Below are 20257 nucleotides of genomic sequence, written 5' to 3'. Positions count from 1 at the left end.
CTAGGTGGAAGAGGAAAGGAGAGGAAATAAAAGAGGGATCTGAATAATTATGTTTGTGCAGCTGCGCCCGTTTGGTAAAGTGCTTGCAAGGTCCATTTTAGAAATTAAAGATAAATGACCTATGTGGAACGAAAAGGGGAGACAGGGGAGAACTGGTCTCCGTTACGTACACACCTTGACACGAGTTTAATGAATGAACTCTATTTTACATATGAGGAATCCGAGGTTCAGAAGACTAAACGAAACTTGCCCAAAACGATTACACCTAATTACAAAAAGTGGTGGTGGAAAGGACACTGGCTACAAAATTAGATAAACCAGAATCGGAATTCCACTGATTAACATGACCTTGAGCAAATTACTAAGCCTGATTCTGTTTATTCCTTCTGTACTATCACTATTGAGCATCCAACAACCCTTTGATATAGGAATCAATATCCTCATTTTACAGATGAAGAAACTAAGTCTTACACTAAACTTTGTCCAGGGTTGCACAACTAGCAAGGATTCAGTCTGTTTCCAAAAATGGTGCTATTAACTTTTATAATGTATTAGGTAACATTTGACATAGTAGTTAGGAGGAGTGGAAGATAAATAATGTGTACAAATGCATGACAGGTAGTTACTACGTGGTAGTTCCTCCATGATCACCCATTACCGTTGAAACTCAAGATGCTTCCCCATCACCCCTCTTTCCTTCTCCAGAGCCAGAAGGAGGAGCAATGGTAGTGACAAAGGATGCCTTGGGACAAGAGTTTTGGCCCCCCCCCCCCCATTAATGACTATCTAATATACAAAACAGTTTTCTTAACATGTAAGTATGATGGAGATGCATTTTCAACCCTACCATCACCAGTCGCCATCCCTAACCCAACTACCCCTCCACTATAGAAATTCTAGAGCCTCATTTAACAACAGGCAAAGAGAAGATGGCAAAGGACCAGTTCTGGCACTATTTAACATGAACAAATTTCAAAAGTGTTTTCATGCCTTGCAAGGGACATCAACTTCATATTACTACAATCATTGTAACAGAATAAGTATCAGTTCAGTCCAGTCGCTCAATCGTGTCCAGCTCTTTGCGACCCCATGAATCACAGCACACCAGGCCTCCCTGTCCACCACCAACTTCCGGAGTCCACCCAAACTCATGTCCATCGAGTCGGTGATGCCATTCAACCATCTCATCCTCTGTCGTCCCCTTCTCCTCCTGCCCTCAATCTTTCCCAGCATCAGGGTCTTTTCAGATGAGTCAGCTCTTCACATCAGGTGGCCAAAGTATTGGAGTTTCAGCTTCAACATCAGTCCTTCAAATGAACACCCAGGACTGATCTCCTTTAGGATGGACTGATTGGATCTCCTTGCAGTCCAAGGGACTCTCAAGAATCTTCTCCAACACCACAGTTCAAAAGCATCAATTCTTCAGCGCTCAGCTTTCTTCACAGCCCAACTCTCACATCCATACCTGACCACTGGAAAAACCATAGCCTTGACCAGACGGACCTTTGTTGGCAAAGTAATGTCTCTACTTTTTAATATGTTGTCTATTTGGGCTTATTTCAGAGAACTTTCATGTCTCCCCCATAACAAGTCATATGTAACTGCCACTCAACTTTTCATGTAACATTGTGATTACAGGTTCTCAGGCACAGAGCCAGGCACTGTTCGGAAAAGCTTTCTGGAAGAAGTGAAAAATCTGAGACCTGATGGACAAGCAGGGAAAGAGTGGCCAGGTACTAGCAAGAAGGAACTGCAGATGCCAGGACCCATAAAAGGAGAGAGCTTGGTGATTTCAGGGAGCATAAAGTAGCTTAGAAATATATCATTAAACAGAGTGTGGGACTGGACTGATAAAGGCTATCTTAGCTAGAGCACAAGCAAACTTTCACAAGACTTAAAAATGTGAACTTTTTCCTTGGGGCAATTGAAAAAACATTTAGCAAGGGAATGAAATGAGATTTGAATCCAGTTTCCCTTCCCCATACCTTTTTAAGTAGTGAAATTAATCTCTTTCCAATTAGAACCCAGATTTACATCCTTATTTTCACCTCTCAAAGAACTCACGAAGAATAAAGTTGCTTGAGGTAGGGAAGCAACCACTTCAACAATCTCCTCCCACCTCAACTCTGCCTCTAGGTAAGACCTCACCTAGACTAGCTGAGATTTCCGTTTTCTGTGTGTGTTCCTCCAGAGGATTATTCTAATTTTTGTCGTAGGTGTGTGCTCCTTCTCCTCCCTCACCAACCTAGCTATCTCAAGGTTTACCTCCCCAGAGAGGTTTTGGAAAGCAAGATGACAGGAGCACGAAAGGAGAGGGGCAAGGCGAGCTTAGAACTGGGAGGAAGTGTGACTTAAGTCTGTGCTACGTGTTAAGAACTCTCAAGCCTTTAGGGACGACCCCTCAAAATCAAGAGGCTGATCTGTCGGCCACCAAATCAACAGCGGATGAATTCAAGCAGGAAAGTCTTGGACTGGAGGAGGAAACTGTGGACCGGCTTAGCCACCTGTGTGTGCAAATTTAGGGTCCCACTTCAGCGCCGACCGGGGATGCCTGGCTTCCCGGAGCAGGGGTTGTCTCTAGCCTTCTCTCCAAGACATCTCCAAATATCTTTGGAGGGCAGCGGTACTGGAGGAGAAAAGTCTGGTCCGGAAGGAATCCTAGCTCTGGATATTACATGCCCGTCTTCACAGCAGCAAAGGACGGAGCCTGGACGCACCGCCGAGCCTCACGTTAGTTTGTCCCATGACCCGGAAGAGCAGCAAGAGCCGCCTCTACGCCCTACGTCCACGTGCCGGCAATAGCAGCCACGTGGGGCTCTGCGGAAACGCCTTTGAAAAGATTTGTCCTCTACGCTGCCCAGTAGAGAGGAAGGGCTGGGAAGAGCGCAGGAGGAAACGGTACCGGCAGGAGGCCCGGCTCGCGCGAGCCCAGGGCTGCGAGGGGCGGGGCCGAGGGCGGGGTTTTCACTGGTCACCACCAGGGGGCGGGGCCTCGGTTCCGAAGGGTGGGCTCTGCAGGGCAGTGAGTAGCAGTTTCCTCGTCTCCTGGACTCCTCGGCTTCCGCCCTACATCAAACCCTGGCCGGACCAGCCTGGGAGTCGCCATGGAGTCCACGCTGGGCGCGGGCATCGCGATGGCCGAGGCGCTGCAGAACCAGCTGCCCTGGTTGGAGAACGTGTGGCTCTGGGTCACCTTTCTGGGCGACCCCAAGAGCCTCTTTCTGTTCTACTTCCCTGCGGCCTACTATGCGTCTCGCCGGGTGGGCATTGCGGTACTCTGGATCAGCCTCATCACCGAGTGGCTCAACCTCGTCTTCAAGTGGTGAGACAGCGAAGCCCTCCGGCGGCCTGGTCCCCCACCTCCAAGGGCCCTGAGCCTTGTGCAGACCCTGATTCCTCTCAGAAACTGCCTCAAAGGCCTGGCTCCCCGCTCCACCCCTAACCCCACCCCCAGGGAACCTTAAGACCTCCCCACCCCTACCCCATGGCCACTGACTTTTCCTCTTTGAGCATCCTTGTGCATCTTGGACTCAGACCTCAGAGTCCCCATCCTAATCATTAGACTAGTGTTTAACGGGCCTGATGAGATAAATCACTTAAGGGGGCGTGTTTAAAATGCAAATATCCCATCCCACCCCAGACATACTGATTTTAAAACTCCAGGGGAGAGCCTGGGAATCTGTATTTTTAAAAAACATCAATGGTGACTTAAGTAGCAGAAAGTCCTGCTTCTCAACTCACTCTTTGATTCATTTCTTCATTCATTTCTTTGATAGAGTTTTTAAGAAGCTTGCTTTGTGCCAGGCTTCAACACTGGCTGCTCAGGACAGAAAAGGCTTCCAAGTTAAGGTGTGGTCACCGGGCCATGGCCAGCAACATAAGGAGCATTTGAAAACTTGCTGGAAATGCAGAATCTCAGGCTCCAGGTGGGAGCTCCTGAATCATTATCTACATTTTAGCAAGGACCCCAAGTGGTTCGTGTGCACAGTAAATTTCAAAAAGCACTGGGGCTTAAGCTTTGCCTTTTAGGGAACACTTTCTCTTCTCCCTTTTCACCTTCATTCACTAGTAGGCTCTGACACAGACTTAGAAGCCAGGAATCCCAGGCAAGTGGGTAGGGCCCTTGGGGCTTATCTCTTTGTGCCACCTGTTCTCTTGGGTGCAGAAGGGAGCTATACTTCCTGCTGGGCGTGCAACTGCACCTCTCCTCACCTCACCATCTATTGCCATATTGCCAGCCTGAGGGAGGGAAGGGAGTTTCATAGGAGACACTTGAATGGGCTAGAATGACTTGGTGAAAAACCAAATACCTTTCCTTCCACTTCTCTCTACCAGGGCTTCATCCCTGCTATAAACGGTAAAGCAGTTGTCTAATCATTTCCTTCCTACTGAGTTGCCCTTTGCTTTGTGCTGTCCTCCCTCGGAGTCTGTATCAGCCTTCCTGTCTCGTCCTGTTCCCCTAAGACCATTGATTCCCACATGGCAAAGCCCCTGTTCATTTCCTAAGTATGTGTTGAGCATCTGGTGTGTGAACCACGCTCAGTTTTTGGCGGGGAGAGGCAGGTCCCTTCTGTACCTCCTTTCCCAGCCCTTGGCTTCCTAGCCAGCATCTCTGCTGTTCTGCCAACCTTTTCTCTTTCTGGCCACAGCAGCCTCTTAGTCTGCTGTGTGTTTTCCAGGGTCCAGCGAAGCACTTAGCTAAGCCAGGGGATTTTGAACTGTTTTGTCTTCTTTATTCTCCCTCAGCTTCCCTGTGCATTCCCCACCTCTGGTTTGTTTTTGTTTTCTTCAATAGAAGGACTTTATTTATTTATTATTTTGGCCGCTCAGGGTCTTCATTGTGGCGTGGGGGCTCTTAATTGTGGCGCATGGGCTTTCTCTAGTTAAAGCATATGGGCTTCTCCTTAGGGGATGCTCAGGCTTCTCTTGCTGCGGCGCGTGGGTTCAGTCGTTGCAGCACATGGGCTTAGTTGCCCTGCAGCATGTGGGATCTTAATTCCCCAACCAGGGATCAGACCCACATACCCTGTGTTGGAAGGTGGATTCTTAACCACTGGACCACCAGGGAAGTCCCTCCCCCTTTTCTTACATTTGTTTTATTTATTAGTTGGCTGTGTCAGGTCCTAGTTGTGGCACATAGTATCTTTAGTTGCAGCACGCACACTGTTAGTTGCAGCATGGGGGATCTAGTTCCCTAACCAGGGATTATACCTGGACCCCCTGCATTGAGTGTGTAGAGTCTTAGCCCCTGGACCACCAGGGAAGCCCCGCCCCCACTACTATTTTCAAACATGAGAGACTTTCCTAAGTAACTGAGCCTGGAATTTGGGAAATGGCGAAAAGAGAAGCAGCAGAGTGAATGAGGGTTTGGGAAGGAGAGGGAGAGTCAGGTCCCGAGCTGTCTATAAATGACAAGAGCAGAGCTGGCCTTGCAGTGGGAGGGATAAGAAAGGGACTTTTGAGCATCTCAGAGCACGCCCACGCACACCACAATCTCTTGCCTCCTTATCACTTTTTAAAAAAATGCACATTTTCTCCTGTTCCAAGGTAAAAAACCGTGGCAAGGCAGTGACCCAGAATCAGATATCCTCTCTGACTCCACCCTATAAGCCCTTCGGAGTATTCCAGGTGTCCATCTGCCTCACCCCCATTCTCCTGGCATTTGTGTGTGTGTGTGTGTGTATGTATGTATATATGTATAGTGGCATCTGCTCTCTTCTAGGTTTCTGTTTGGAGACAGGCCCTTTTGGTGGGTCCATGAGTCTGGGTACTACAGCCAAGCTCCAGCCCAGGTTCACCAATTCCCCTCTTCTTGTGAAACTGGCCCAGGTGAGAAGCCCCATACCTCCCTTGCCCAATATGGTTAGGGTTTGGTGAGTGTTCGATAGTACTTTTCAGCCAGGACCACCTAATCATCAGAGGCCTAGTCTCCTAGTTACTGGGCCAGAAAATAAAGAAACCCAGGGAAGAATTGTAGGAGAAAAACGCCCATGCCAGTGTGCCAGTTGCTCACCTTGTATCAACTAGAGCCAAGTTGTCAGGGTAGAAGTCTGAGAGCAGTGACTGCAGGCTGGGGGTGGGGAGAAGGCTTCAGGGCAGAGGGAGCTATGGGCAATGCTGGAGGAAGGCTCTCTCGTGGCCACAGGGAGGCAGCTGTGTTGAGCTATCACCAGGTGCACCTGGGCTCCCACCAAACTCAGCTCCCACCATGAACTGAATTTCTGAATCCCCCGGCAGGCAGCCCTTCTGGACACTGTATGATCACAGGAGCAGCCCTCTGGCCCATAATGACAGCCATCTCTTCCCAGATGGCCACTCGGGCCCACAGGTACACCTTGGCATCGCCCACCAGTGGGAGTGGAGTGATGGTACCCTGGACCCAAAAGCCCCACAGCAGGGTGGCCTGGGAGCTGGAGTTCTGGGGACCCCAGGTTATTTGGTCCAAGTGCCTGAGTGCTCAGGGAAGCCCAGCAGTGCATGGACATCTTGTGAACCATCTGCTTCTCTTCTTTTTAGCCGCTGGGTGAGGGTGATTCCTAGCTTGGCTTATTGCACCTTCCTGCTGGCGGTCGGCTTATCCCGGGTCTTCCTCTTAGCACATTTCCCTCACCAGGTGTTGGCTGGCTTAATAACTGGTGAGCAACTGGGGCAACGGGGTGGACCCAGAGGGTGCCATTGACAGTGGGAGGACCAGTGTATGATCTTCCCATTGTACGGCCAACCCCAAGTCCCCCTTCTGACAAACTACCCTGCTGTTCGGGGTGAGGGTCATATCCCCAAACTCCTTGAAGCTGCTGTCACCCTGCTTCCCTAGGTGCTGTCCTGGGCTGGCTGATGACCCCCCAGGTGCCCATGGAGCGGGAGCTAAGTTTCTATGGATTGACCTCTCTGGCCCTCTTGCTGGGTGCCAGCCTCATCTACTGGACCCTCTTTACACTGGGCCTGGATCTTTCTTGGTAAGTTCTGCTTTGAAGCTTGGGTAAGTAGGGGCCTGTCCTGCCTCCCCTGTATCTGGCCTGGTGGCTCTCTGGTTCGCTGTTGTTAAATAGGACACGTTGCCAGTTCACATACAGTCTCCTGAACATGGCGGTAGCCCCCAAAGGGATAGAAAGCCATCAGCCCTCTGGGTCCCAGGGGATTATCTCTCCTGGCAAAGACTCTTGCTCTCCACAGGTCCATCAACCTAGCCTCTAAGTGGTGTGAGCGGCCTGAGTGGGTGCACTTGGACAGCCGGCCCTTTGCCTCCCTGAGCCGCGACTCAGGGGCCGCCCTGGGTCTGGGCATCGCTCTACACTCTCCCTGCTATGCCCAGGTACGGCGGGCACACCTGGGATATGGCCAGAAACTAGCCTGCCTTGTGCTGGCCATGGGGTTGCTGGGCCCCCTGAACTGGCTGGGCTACCCGCCTCAGATCAGCCTTTTCTACATCTTCAATTTCCTCAAGCACACCCTCTGGCCATGCCTGGTCCTGGCCCTTGTACCCTGGCTGGTGCACACGTTCAGTGCCCAGGATGCACCGCCCATCCGCTCTTCCTGACTCTAGGTGCCTCCTACACCCACCTCCCCTCTCACGAAGCCCAGGCTCTGTGACCTCCATCCTTGGGAGGCGGCTCCGTCCACTTCCAGCCCCCAGCGGGCCCTGCTCATGTTGAGTTTTCTACTTCTCCCACTACCTGCTCTCAGCCCCAAGAGGGGCCTTTTCTCTCCCAGGAAGGTCCTCCTGCCTTCCCTCCCAAGTCCCCAAAGAGCAAAGGCAACAGTGAGAACAATGGGTTTCTGTAACACTGTGAGGGGCTCGGAGCAGCCCCAATAAAGCCCTTCCACACCTCTGGACTCCTCTCTTGCCTCCGTGAACATCTCCACTGGACTTGGCTATGCGCATGCAGGGCAACCCTTGCCAGACCGCTTGTTCTGCACCCACTCCAACCTTGTGCCCACAGAGGCTGAGAGGCAGAAGGAAAAGCCAGCCCTTTAGCCTTGGGCCCCCTTCCTACCACCACCACCTCGGCCACACAGAGGTCCCAGGAGATGCTGTGGCTATGTTCAGGGAAACCTTGTTCTTTAATCTACAGGACAGAGATCCCACTCCCTCCCACCCCAGCCTCTTGTTTCCTAAATTGGTTAGTCCAGGGACTGGAGAAAAGAGTAGGAAGCCCAGAGAACAGAGACATTGGCCCCAGAAGGCACTGCCAGAAACAAGTTTATTTCCACAAGGACACACAGTGTAACAGGTTACAGGATACTTAACTGAAATCTATGTCCAGGGAGACAAAGCTGGGAGTGGGTTTACATGAGAACCAGACAGGCCGTGGGAAGAGGGAGGGGAAGGGGCCCAGAGCTGGGGCTCAGCCCCACACCCCAGGAAAATCTAGAACACACTAACAACAAACAAGACACAGTGCATGATAAACCTGTGGTGGTGGGACTCCTGCTCCTCCCCTGGCTCCCTCAACCCTGCTCAGGCCCCCATTAGGATAATAAATATGTAAACAGATTGGTGGGGCCCTGGGGAGGGGAAGAAGAAAATAATATGTGGGGTTGGGGAGAAGGAGGGAGGAAGACTTAGCCCCCCAGGAGCTTCTTCCCATCTTTGGTTTCCCACAGGCTGGACAGCATTCCCTAAGTCTTGTGGGCTCCTAGCCCTGGAAACAAGGCTAGGCCGGGCTCCTGGGAGAGAAAGGACAGCTCCCAGCCTCATCCAGGTCTTAGTTTCCCTGGGCGTGGCCCACAAAGGAAGCCCAGAGGAAGGGAAGCTAAAGCTGAGGGCAGGCTCCTGGGTTCTGTCCCTGCTCCTTCTAGAACCCCCACCCACTGTCACCCTCCCCAGGCTTCAAAGCCAAAGGTCCAAGGAGGGAGTTGGGCCCTGACCCTTCTGCTTGCAGTATGCTGGGTGGCTGGGGAAATCTGGTCCTAAACAGCAGGGGGGCTCTCACCAGCCTGGAGTCCCCCTGCAGGGACCGCCTTCTCCCCGTCCCCAGACCCTGCGAGCAAAGGGGCAGGGAGGCCGACAGCTTACAAGGGAGAGCAGGCCTGGTTCCACAGCTCCTCTTGGTCCCTCAGAACCCGAGAGTCCAGTCCCCTCCCTCCCCACACACTTTCCCTCTCTCCAGCCCCTGAGAAGGGGAAACAGGCCCTGAGGAGTGCAAGGCAAGGCTGCCCTGCCCACAGACCTCAGGCCCACATTCTAGAGCACAGAGCTGAGGCCAGGAGAAAGATGGAGGAGAGGGGAGCTCTGTGGAGATGGTGAGGACACCAGGAAAAATGGTGAGAATCACAGGGCGGGAGCCCACCTCCCCTGCCTTCCACATCTTAAGACTGTAGAGGGACCCTCTGGATTATCCTCTGGGGGCTGGAGAGGGGAGGAAGGTGAAATTAAGGCATTTCCCCCTAAGTCAGCTGAAGCCAAGGCACCAAACTTACTGTTCCCTCCTCACTCAGGGAGCCCCCAGAGCCAGAGGGTGCCTTCTGGGCCCCGTGCCCACCTTGAGCTGGCCCAGGCTCCAGGGGGAACAAGGACAGGACGCAGGAAGTGGGTGTGGGGAAGAACATGGGAGAAGGCCTGGACGGGGTACCCCTCACCCTCCAGAAAGAGCAAACTTCTGAGCTGAGACATGGGCCACGGAGGCGGAAGGGGGGCCTGAGGCAGCTTAGAGGAGCAGCAGGGGCGAGGCTGAGAGACCCACACAGCACACGTTGTTGAATGTGTGACTTTTTGTTTTTAATAGAAAAAATAAACAAAATCACAATGATGAAGCCCAGAGAGATGGGGGCCAGGGCGTCACAGGGCAGGCTCCTGTTCCATGGGCTCCTCTGCTGGCCTGTGGGGACAAGCACAGGGAGACGCGTTGAGGCAATGGTGCGGGGTGGGGGGGCGGCTTGGGCAACGGCTGGGAGGTGGGGGGCACCTCACCTGGGGCTGTGCTCCCGGGCTGCAGCCGCCTGGGCCTGCTCGGCCCCCACCGACAGCAAGGCCATGGCGCTCACAGTCTCAGCCTCCTCTGTCTCACCTGCCTGGGCCTCCCGCAGGGAACGGCCTAGGCCAGCAGCGAACCTCTGCACACAGCTCCAGTGTTTGCCTGTGGATGAGGGGTGGGCAGCGGGTCAAGGAGGGGCAGAAACCCCCAACCGTATGGACTTCCCCAGCCCTGGTGTGCACTCGAGTTTTTCGCCTCTACTCAGCAAGCTGGGGCCCGAGCCCCTCTGCCTGTCCCCACGTACTCTGGATCTCGATGACTTTCTCCAGCGTGGCCACTGCGTTGATGTTGGGCTTTTGCTGCAAGACTGCCTCGTCCAAGGGCTGCAGCTGGCAGGGGAAAGAAGAACAAGCTTAGGGTTGGGAGTGGCCGTGGCTGCCCCTCTAACCACCCGACTCAGCCCCACAACAGGGGCAAGCATAGCCTTTTGAGAAACCTCTATTCAGAAAGCCTTCTCTGGCTACCAGCCATCTTTGGGAACCAAAAAAAAAAAAAAAAACCCTCCCCAAGGACCCTGGGTGCTGCCTGACCCAGGAAAGGGTCCCTCCCCCACCCCGCTGGCCCCTTGGTCCCTGGCCTACCGGCCCACCTCCCCCAGCCCCACTGTGCGCCCCTTACCTCCACACTGAGCAGTGCCGAAACACAGGCCTCAGAGGCATCACAGATGGCGGTCAGGTCGTGGCCTCCCTCCAGGGCCAGCACCACCCGGCCCCCTGCCAGCGTCATCAGCTGCCTGGTCAAGTGGCCAAAACCTTCAGGGAAGGGTGAAGAGAGGAGGATGAAACGGTTAATGAAAGAAAATCAACTCAAAAAAAAGTAAGAAAGGAGAGAAAAACACAAGAGATGAGACAAACAGCACAAAATAAGATGGTGGATTTAAACCTAAACAGATACCCATGTTAAAACTCAATGTCATGGATTGAATGTTCCATTAAAGACAAAATGAAGAGGCTAAGAAGATCCAGTTATACATCTCCCATCATGAGAAACCACCAATGAAAACACGCAGGGTCATCACTCTACAGCTGCATGAGGAGGTACACTCCCCCACCTGTCGGCTCCTCAAGGCCAGGGCTGGCAGAGGGAGAAGGAAGGATGCGGCCAGGATGATTCAAGTCTTAGACCTGCCCCAGCGCTCCTCCCAGGGCTTCCCAGGTGGCGCTAATGGTAAAGAACCCACCCACCAATGCAAGACACATAAAGAGACATGGGTTTGATCCCTGGGTCGGGAAGATCCCCTGGAGAAGGAAATGGCAAACCACTCCAGTATTCTTGCCTGAAGAGTCCTATGGACAGAGGAGCCTAGTGGACTGCAGTCCAGAGGGTCTCCAAAGAGCTGGACATGCCTGAAGCGACCTGGCATGCAAGCACGCACAGCACTCCTCCCAGCTTCCCACTCGTCCCCACCATCTTCACTGCTCCATAGCCTCCCTCAATCCCCCAGCAGGCTCACATCTGGCGGTGACAGAGTAGCCACCCAACGGAGACAGGTGTCCCTCAACAGCATCAAAGCCAGCGGAGACCAGGACCACGTCAGGTGAGAACTCGTGGGCAATGGGCATCACCACTGTCCTGCAAAGGGAGGGCCCGAGCTGACCCTGGCAGGTGACTCGGCCAGGCCTGTGTCCCCACAGGGCCGACCCCCTCCACCCAGACCAAACTGCGTGCTTTCTGCCCCTCCCACGGCAGGGCCCAGGAGCTCCCACCTCTCCCCGGGCTCTTCTCAGTCCCCACCTGAAGGCCGTGAGGTACTCCACGTCTCCGATGGGGGGGTCCACACCTCCCGTCCATGCCACGTTCACATTGTACCCCACGCCCGGCCCTCCGCCAACCTGGCAGCACGGTGGGGGGCAGGGGGTTATTCTCACTGCCAGGGGAGCCCACATGTTGCCCCGCCCTCAGCCCTACCTCCAGCCCTCACTCCACTGACCTCTGTTCTGCATGGAGGGGCAGTTGACTGGCGTGGTCCTCCCACTAGGAGCCCAGACTCCCCAGGTTACCAGCACCACCACGGGCCTCCACGGCTCCCTGCCAGGTCCCATTCTGCTACCTCCCCGCGGGCCCCGAGTTTGAGCCCAGGAGCTGTACCTCTTCAGGAGCCCCGGAGCCCGGAAAGAAGTTCCCGTTGTCATAGCGATGCAGGGAGATGTAGAGCACAGAGGGATCATTGTAAAATGCTTGCTGGGTGCCATTGCCGTGGTGAATGTCCTAGTGGGGAGCAGTGGAGGCATCAGGAAAAACGGCCCAGGCTCTGACCCAAAGGTCAAAATTCGCCTTGCCCCCAGCCCTCACCCTATGGTGAACTCTGGGGGTGCGGTTTGCCCCTAGATACAGGGCTTCCATGTTCCATTCACAATGAAATCCCCCCACGCTTCTTTAACCAGGGTCTGTGGGCCGGGACGTGGCACTGCACAGACGAGACACAAAGCCAGGGGATGAATGACGGTGGCTCTCCCTGCAAGCCCGCTCTACTCAGCGCAGAGGGGACAGTGAGGTTAGCCAGGAATTAAAACATTCTGAAGAAGAACCCAATGTGATGAACTCTGAAGCCCAAGCTAGGCTTTAGAGAAATCAGATCCCTTCTTGCCAAGGCTTGCTCCTGGCTACTTCCCAGCTCACAGGGAGCAAGCAATAGGGGCCTCTCCCTCTGCTGAGAGACGCAAGGGTGGAGAAGCTAAGTGACCTTAGTTGGGTGAGTCCCTCAACAGCCCGGTGTCTCCATTTCGAACAGACCTCCTACTTCTTAGGAAGCGAGGTGTCCATGAAGCAGTACCATGTGTCAGCCCCCAGTCAAGAGGGGCTCTAGCAATGGCAGGAGACATCTCTATCACTCAAGGCAAAAAAACCTCCTCAGCTGTTCAAGGCTGCAGGGGACGGAGGGGCAGCAGCTAAAACCACTTTCGAGTCTCCCCTAGTGAAGAGGGAGCCCCAGGGGACTGGGAGGGCTGAGCTAACACCCCAGAGTCAGCAGCCCAGCCCCATTCTGGCTGCTGAGGATGAAGGGAAGGAGTTGGGGTGGGGGCTTCCTGAAGACTGACCCTGGCCTCGCCAGGCACTGCCTACCCAGTCCACGATGAGAACCTTGCCCACGTTCAACTTCTGCTGCAGGAGCTTGGTTGTGATAGCTACTGAATTGAAGAAGCAGAATCCCCTGCGGGGTGGGAGAGAAGGCAAGGCATCAGCCTTATTAGATGTTGGCTCCGGGAGCCACAGATACATACACAGTGTCAGCTCTACCAAGAGGGAGAGGGGGTGAGGGCGGTGGGTCCAGGGCAGGGCTGAGGTGGCGCTCACATGGCTGTGGATTCCTCCGCGTGGTGTCCTGGGGGCCGGATGATGGCAAATCCATTCTGAAGAGGTATGGACAGAGGAACAGAGACGAGAGGCAGACAGGCAGGCAAGGTGGCCAAGGATCGGGGTAGACACAGAAGAGAAGCATAAGCCACGAAAAGAACACGTGAGAAACATCAGTCACACAACCTTTAGGAGTGCACAGCCGAGGGCCACATGGGTCAGCAGCGACCTTCTGTGGCCTCAAGACCCACAAGAGCACCAGACGTTAGTGCCTCGCGGTTGTCTCTCTCTACCCCTCACCCCCAGCCCGCCTGGAGCTGTCACCTCCTCCTCGTACCTGCACCTGAGAGGTGAGATTGCAGAGGATGGTGCCCGACTGGTGCAAAAGCTGAGGCTGCCCCATCCCCTGCTGCTCCGGCAGCAGGACCAAGTCGCTCCCCCCACCCCCACCCCGGCCAGCCCGCACACACTCACCTTGAGCTCCCCTGCGGCCACCTTGAATGCCAGCTCCACCAGGCAGCCCACCGCCATGCGCACGGCACTGGAGGAGTGCATCTCGTTCCACACAGTGTCGCTGTCCACCTGCAGGGGCAGGAGAGTGGGCTTCAGTGTGCCCCCTGCAGGGGGAGGGCAAGAAGGGGGTGCAACCGTGGTGGGGGGAAGGGAGGGGCTGGAGCTGGGAGCACCACCCGCCCAACCCCACGGGCGAGTGCCGTACTCACCCCAATGCCCCCACAAGGCAGCATGGCGTACATCTTCTGGCTGATGGGGCCTGCAAGGAAGAGGGGCAGAGCTACGTTAGAAGGCGCCGTCACTGCCAGGGCCGCAGGTGGGCATGTGCAGTGGGAAGAGAGCTCAGTCACAGAGAAAGGGCAGACCCCAGCAGAGAACAGGCCACTGCCGCCCACGCCAGGAAGAGACAACCGTCCCCCGTCCTGAGGGGTGATCCTTCCCCAGGGGCAGGTGGCGGGGAGAAAGGGGCCTGACAGGTGAGGCAGAAGGGCACAGCCCATCGCCAGGCCTGACGGGTCTCCTCCCGCCCTCCTGCACGCACTCCACCCACATGCTGTAGTCTGTGTGAATGGCGCCCTCTGGAGGCATGTGATGTGGCAACCACGCCCCTGGAGACCCACCTGCCTACCAGGTGATGGTCGTCCTGACAGCCCTGTTCCCATCTGGGCAGCAGACCCAGCCTGGCCCACCACCCCTCCCAGCTGGCCGCTCAGCTCACCGAGCAGCTTCTTGCTGTCCAGCTTCTGCCGGTTGAGGGGGCTGGTACCGTAGAGCAGGGTGTGGTACTCGGAGTGCACCGTCTGGATCTCATCCAGCGTGGCTTTACGACCCCGGATTCGCTGTCAGGAGATGGGGGAGCAAGAGGTGGGGCTGGTGATTAGGCTGGCGCTGCAGGCCCAGCACCTCTCCCCGCCCCACAGTCCGTGGGCACATGGAGCCACCCTCTAGTCTCAGGAGATCCAAAGTGGTTGTGGTTTTTTTTTTCTCAATCAATGGGACATTGCTATTCTTTTTATTTTTGGCCATGCCGTGCAGCACACAGCACAGTTTCCCAAGCAGGGATGGATCCCGGGTCCCCTGCAGTGGAAGCGCCGAATCCTATCCAGTGGCCCTCCGAGGAAGGCCCAGGATATGCAAAGTGTTTTGAGAAAGTATGCCCTGGTCCTCCAGGGACCCCAGCCCAGGACCCTCCCCCATTCAGCTGGGGACCATGGGGGCACCAGACCACAAAGGATGGAACTGGGAAGCACATGGGGGCCTGGCCCTGAAGTCAGGGGTTGAAAAGAGAATGAGGAAGAGACACAGACAGAGGCATCCTCAACAGGAGAAACACGAGGATTTTCACTGGGTTTGAGGTGGAAGCTGGAAGGCGGGGGGGACCCCCTTACCTCACACTTGCTGAGCAGGCCTGTCTCCTGCAGCCGGGACCAGATGCTCTGGATCCGGCCAGCGTGCTCGGGGTGCACGTGTGTGTTCCCACACATGCACTGGTGCTTCAGCATGAACGTGTCGTAGACCACACCTGGGCCGGAGACACACCTTTCAGCCAGCACAGCTTCGGGTCGGGCTGTGCCAGCCTCAGCGGAGCTCACCGAGCTCTCCCTGGCCCACCCTGGTCGCAGCCCCTCCTCGTGGCCACTCCAGATACCCTCCCACATGCCTGCTCCTCTTCTCTTCCTGAAATTCCTTTCCCCCATCACCGCCTATCAGCAGTCTCCCTGCTCCTCAAGCCTCCACCAGGCTACATGACACCACCATCCGTTTTAACCTCACAGCACCTCCTACTTCCCTGTCCCCCGTCACAGCCTCTGTGTGCTGCCCCCCACCCCCACACCCCATTGGTGAGTGGGGACCATCCTCAACTAGGGTCATCAAGGGGACCATCCGTGCCCCTACAGAGCCCAGCACTGGGCGGTTTCAAGTGGAAGAGCCTTCTGCAATGGACTGAGGCCTCACTCTTAACCTCAAAGGGAGGGGAAAGAGCTAGAGGAGCACGGCCTCACTGAGACAGCAGGCTCCCTGCACCCATGCCTCCAGGTCAGAGGCAGCGAGGAAGCAAAATCAGTGGTCCCTCGGTGTGGGGCAGGGGGGCCCTGAGAAAGATGCTGCCCCCAGAGTACATGGACGTTCACCCCCACCTGCCCAGTGAAGCAGAGGCTGCCACCACGACCACAGGTGGCTGTGCACACAGGGAGACAGCCAAGGCCTGTTTTCCCTTCCTTCAGGGTGCTCTATTTCATCCCTTCACAACGCCCAAGACCGGATGCCATGTCATGCACAGCATGCCACCCCCCACTCCCCACAACACACACAATGGAAAGATGGCTCATGGGGGAAGGACTCACCTGTGGTGAAGAGGTGCTTGGTGGGCTGGTCTGGGGGGCTCTTCATGCCCCCAGGGGCAGCAGGTGAGGACTGGGTGCGGCCCAGGGCCTGGTGGGGCACAGTGGCCAGGCTGAGGGGCGCCTGGTACACCTGCAGCGGCTGCAGCTGCTGGGTGTCTGCAAATGCCTGGGAAGGAGAGAGCAGGAGGGAGCCTGGGTGAGGCTGAGGCTGCAACCAAAGTGAGGACAGGTGCCCTGGGGCCTCCCAGGGGGGCCTGAATCCAGCCCTTCTCTTCCAGATCTCCTCCTTCCTCCAGCTCCTCCCTCCAGGGACAGGAGACACTCCAGTCTTAGCCATCTCCATCTTCATCTCCATCCCCGAGGAGATGGGGAGGGATGAGGGGGACGAGATGAGTCATGCTACCGGAGTAACATTGAGGTAAGCGGCTGGGAGGGACGGGGGCGTGGGAGGGGGTGGGATGAGTCAGGCCCCGAGGGCTCAGCTGTGTCCGCCATGAATGGAGTGTGCGCTCGCTAGGCGCCAGGGCAGACTGTAGTAACAGCGGGGGCGGGTGTGTACACACGCACGCACGCAGAGACCGACGCACAACCGGCCCTACGTAGGCAGAGACACAGATATACACAGACCACGTGCATCCAAGTGTGCGTGCGCACACGCACACACACACACACACACACACAGAAGCAGACAGGCGGGGGCAGTCACAGTCAGAGGGAGGGGCTGGCAGACAGGGCAGAGAGAGTTCTAAGACTGACACCAGTTCTCTCTCGTCCACAGCCCCTTGTCTCTTTCCTACTCCCCTGGGCACAGCCTGGAAACTGCAGACTGCGGAGAAGGAAGGGCAAGGCAGAAAGAAGAGGCGGGAAGACAGATGGGTGGTGATCAAGGGCCGGGGCGCAGGGGGCCACCTTTTTGTAACCAGCACTGGACTCCTCCAAGTCGGGCCCCTCTTCAGCACCGCTCTCTCGCTCCTCATCCTTGACCTGGATGCAGTCCTCCTCCTCCTCCTCCTCTTCCTCCTCCTCCTCTTCCTCCTCTTCCAGGTCTTCCTGGGTGCTCTCACTCTCCGTGGAGCCTTCTCGGGGTATGGTCAGGGCTCCCTCCCCCAGCAAGGCCTCCTGCTGCTCCGTCAGCTCCTCCTCTGTCTCCTCGGGGTGGGTGGTGGGCTGCCGTGGCAGCTCCCCTGTCTTAGTAAGGATCTGGAAGCAGAGCCAGGAGGCCCGTCAGCTGGGAGGGGGGCGCAGCCATGCAGCCCGAGGCCCCGGAGAGTCTATTCCTGCCCTCCTCTCTCCCTAGCGGCTGCCCAGCCCATACAGAGCTTTGATGTGGGCAGAAAAAGGCAAGGTGGGGACTTCCCTGGTGCTCCAGTGGTTAAGAATCCACCTGCCAATATGGAGGACCACACGTTCAATCCCTGGTCCTGGAACTAAAATCCCACATGTTTCAGAAGCAAACTAAGTCCTCGCACCATAACTATGGAGCCTGCACTCTAGAGTCCATGCCCCACAACAAGAGAAACCACCGCAGTGATAAGCCTGTGCACTGCAACTAGAGAAAGCCTGCAGCCAAAAATAAGTAAATAAAATGTTTTAAAAATAAATAAATATCCTCCCCCCAAAAAAATACAATATATTCTCTTAAAAAAAAAAAGGCAAGGTGACTCCTCTGATGCAGCAGGGAGTGGCGAGGAGGTCAGAGGCGCCTCCCTCTCCGCCAGCCTGGCACCCTATGTCCTGCCCCTAGCAGAGCCCTGGATGTCGGCTTCTCCCGGCACACCTTGCCCAGGCAGCCCAGCCCCCTTGTGTCCTGCCCCCAGCACAGCCCAGGATGTCGGCTTCTCCCGGCTCACCTTGCCCAGGCAGCCCAGCCCCCTTGTGTCCTGCCCCCAGCACAGCCCAGGATGTCGGCTTCTCCCGGCTCACCTTGCCCAGCTGCAGTTGCTGCTGCTTCTGCTTCTCCAGGAACTGCTGGTGCTGTTGCTGCATGACCAGCTGCTGCAGCGCCTGGGGGCTCTGGGGCAGCGGCGAGGACTGGGTGCGGCTCAGGGGCCGGTGCCGCGGAAGCTTGCCCACTGTCCGCATGCTGGTGGCCACGCGCTCACCCGTCACCAGCGGGGACTGCCCGTGGAGCGGCACTGTGAGGTGGGGGAAGAGGAGCAAGCATTACTGTTAGGGCACCAGGCTCCCCACTGCCACCCCAGACTCTCCTCCTTCCGGAACAGCGCCACCTACCACCTGGGGCGGGGCAGGGGGTAGAACCTGGGAGGGGCCTGGAGCACCTCTGCCCCCAGACCTGAGCCCTATTCTTCCTCCTCCCTACACTGTAACAGTCTTTTTTTTTTAGGACACCTTAACAGTCTTGCTGCTCAGAGCCACCACCTCCAGCAAGCCTTCCTGGATTCACTGTTCCCTACCTTTAATTCATTTAGTCAAACTGTTATGGTAGGCCCAGGAACATTTTTACCAATGTATCAGAGTTCCTGGGCTTCTCCGGTGGCTCAGATGGTAAAGAATCTGCCTGCAGTGCAGAGACCCAGGTTCAATCCCTAGGTTAGGAGAAGGGAATGGCAACCCACTCCAGTATTCTTGCCTGGGAGAATGCCATGGACAGAGGAGCCTGGCAGGCTACAGTCCATGGGGCCGCAGAGTCAGAAATGACTGAGTGACTAACACACGCACACTACATACTCCCTTTAATTCACTACGACTACACAGATTTGGGCCCTCCATGTGCATGAACAATGACTAGTTCTCCCCAGCTGTTAGACCTCCCTGATCATGGACATGGATCCCACCCGGCTGAGAAGCCTAGGGGCCAAGATCATGAGACTTTTAAGCAGAACCTCTTCTGATGCCGCCAGATCCTTACGGGCTGTCTGTCTACAGCTGTGCTGTCCAATCCCATAGCTGCCAATCACACATGACCACTGAGCACTTGCAACACGGCCTGTCTAAACTAAGATGTGTTCTAAGTATGAAATACCCACCAGGTTTAAAAGACAGTATGAAAAACGAAATAAAATATTTCACTGCGAACTCTTTACATTCATCATATGTTCCAATAATAGCATCCTAAATAGATTGAGTTAGGTATATGTTATTAATTTCACCAATTTCTTTTTGCATTTTTTAATGTGGCTACTAGAACAAACACTTTAAAGTGCATGTGCCATTTGTATTATATTTCTACAGGATGGCACTGCCCTGGAATAGGAGCTCCATTAGGATGGCAGAAGTCAAGTACAGCGCCTGGCTGGCTGCAGAGACTCAACAGCATCTGTAGAATGCGGAAAAAATCAATGATGCCATTGAGGGCTGTGACACGTCTGGTGAGTATCCCTGGCTACTTCTCCCTGACAAGTGGTCCCTCCAGCTGAGTCCCCAGGATGGGGTCTGGCCACGACCCCTCACACAGCTGCCTGCCACTCACCAGCAATGAGGGTGCTCTGCTGCCGGGCTTGTTCCAGCAGCAGCACATGCTGCAGCAGTGAGGCATGCCCGTGGGGGCTCGAGTCGCCCTCCAGTGCCACGCCCAGCAGGCAGCCAGGGATGGAGGATGTGCTCATGAACTTGCCGGTCAGTGCACCGCCCTGCCGCAGGGACTGGAGGGCCTGCCTCTCGGCCTCCTGCTGCGTCGACAGCTTCGGGGAGGCCTGGGGTTGGATGGGAGATGGCTCTGAGAGAAGGGTTTATACTGCCCTCTAAGGTCTGCCAACACTGAACCAGCATCCCTCACCTACGCCCTGCCCATCCCCACCCCCAACTTTGGGGAGGACCTTCTGATCTCCCGCAGGACCTTGGGAGGACAAAAGCACCAGCTGGGGGCATCCAGGACCAAAGACCTCAACACCAGAGGGGACGTGCCCCATACTCACGGTGAGGTGCGAGTTGGTGACAGTGACCGTGGCCTGCAGCCCTAGGGAGATGTTGGGCAGAGAGGGAGACGTGTAGAGGCTGAACTGGTTGGGGGAGGTGTCCGGAGGGAGGGCCCGGTGCTGGGGGAGCATCTGGGGAGCAGTTGGGAGAGACAGGAGTGAGAGCAGGCAAAGGACAGCCACCTGGGGCCAGGGCCGAGGCTGAGGGCTCCGAATGGCACCCCACTTCCTGCACCAAGCCCCACCTGGGGGAACT

The 20257-nt window shown here is 55.8% G+C and overlaps 2 protein-coding genes across 11 annotated transcripts in view; one reads left to right on the top strand and one right to left on the bottom strand.

Annotated features, from left to right (window-relative positions):
* The first annotated feature begins 2853 nt into the window (after positions 1–2853).
* G6PC3 (glucose-6-phosphatase catalytic subunit 3) lies at positions 2854–7833 on the top strand. Of its 2 annotated transcripts, XM_043467340.1 has the most exons (6): positions 2854–3322; positions 5723–5829; positions 6238–6328; positions 6517–6635; positions 6815–6956; positions 7174–7833. In XM_043467340.1, the coding sequence occupies exons 1-6, from the start codon at positions 3105–3107 to the stop codon at positions 7535–7537; spliced, it is 1041 nt and encodes a 346-aa protein (XP_043323275.1). In that variant the 5' UTR covers positions 2854–3104; the 3' UTR covers positions 7538–7833. The 2 variants fall into 2 exon arrangements, with proteins under 2 accessions (XP_043323275.1, XP_043323286.1); XM_043467351.1 differs by lacking the exon at positions 6517–6635.
* A 1863-nt stretch (positions 7834–9696) lies between these two features.
* The window catches only part of HDAC5 (histone deacetylase 5), a 36672-nt gene continuing 26111 nt past the window's right edge, over positions 9697–20257 (bottom strand). For 8 of the 9 annotated variants that reach the window (XM_043467314.1, XM_043467245.1, XM_043467263.1 and 5 more), the window contains 18 exons: positions 20002–20133; positions 19557–19779; positions 18050–18261; positions 17036–17326; positions 16127–16292; positions 15170–15303; positions 14500–14620; positions 13991–14040; positions 13743–13850; positions 13269–13324; positions 13038–13125; positions 12063–12182; positions 11709–11806; positions 11428–11546; positions 10593–10726; positions 10219–10303; positions 9911–10076; positions 9697–9818 (listed from right to left, as the gene is read on the bottom strand). In XM_043467314.1, the coding sequence (XP_043323249.1) occupies positions 9779–9818; positions 9911–10076; positions 10219–10303; positions 10593–10726; positions 11428–11546; positions 11709–11806; positions 12063–12182; positions 13038–13125; positions 13269–13324; positions 13743–13850; positions 13991–14040; positions 14500–14620; positions 15170–15303; positions 16127–16292; positions 17036–17326; positions 18050–18261; positions 19557–19779; positions 20002–20133 (2343 nt within the window). In that variant the 3' untranslated portion in view covers positions 9697–9778. Of the gene's footprint in view, positions 9819–9906; positions 10077–10218; positions 10304–10592; positions 10727–11427; positions 11547–11708; positions 11807–12062; positions 12183–13037; positions 13126–13268; positions 13325–13742; positions 13851–13990; positions 14041–14499; positions 14621–15169; positions 15304–16126; positions 16293–17035; positions 17327–18049; positions 18262–19556; positions 19780–20001; positions 20134–20257 lie in introns of those variants that run through there. The other variant, XM_043467269.1, reaches the window with a different exon arrangement.

This window comes from Cervus canadensis, chromosome 1 (genome assembly GCF_019320065.1).
Source record: "Cervus canadensis isolate Bull #8, Minnesota chromosome 1, ASM1932006v1, whole genome shotgun sequence".
In the NCBI taxonomy this organism is placed as follows: domain Eukaryota; kingdom Metazoa; phylum Chordata; class Mammalia; order Artiodactyla; family Cervidae; genus Cervus; species Cervus canadensis.
The sequence above is the reverse complement of the archived record's forward strand: the minus strand, read 5'-3'. Positions and strand labels throughout refer to the sequence as shown.

Excerpts from the sequence above, each read along its gene's own strand:
- G6PC3 (XM_043467340.1), top strand. The coding sequence starts at position 3,105 with ATGGAGTCCACGCTGGGCGCGGGCATCGCGATGGCCGAGGCGCTGCAG. Across the intron at positions 3,323-5,722 it reads CTCAACCTCGTCTTCAAGTG|GTTTCTGTTTGGAGACAGGC; the intron begins GTGAGACAGCGA and ends GCTCTCTTCTAG. Across the intron at positions 6,636-6,814 it reads GTTGGCTGGCTTAATAACTG|GTGCTGTCCTGGGCTGGCTG; the intron begins GTGAGCAACTGG and ends CTGCTTCCCTAG.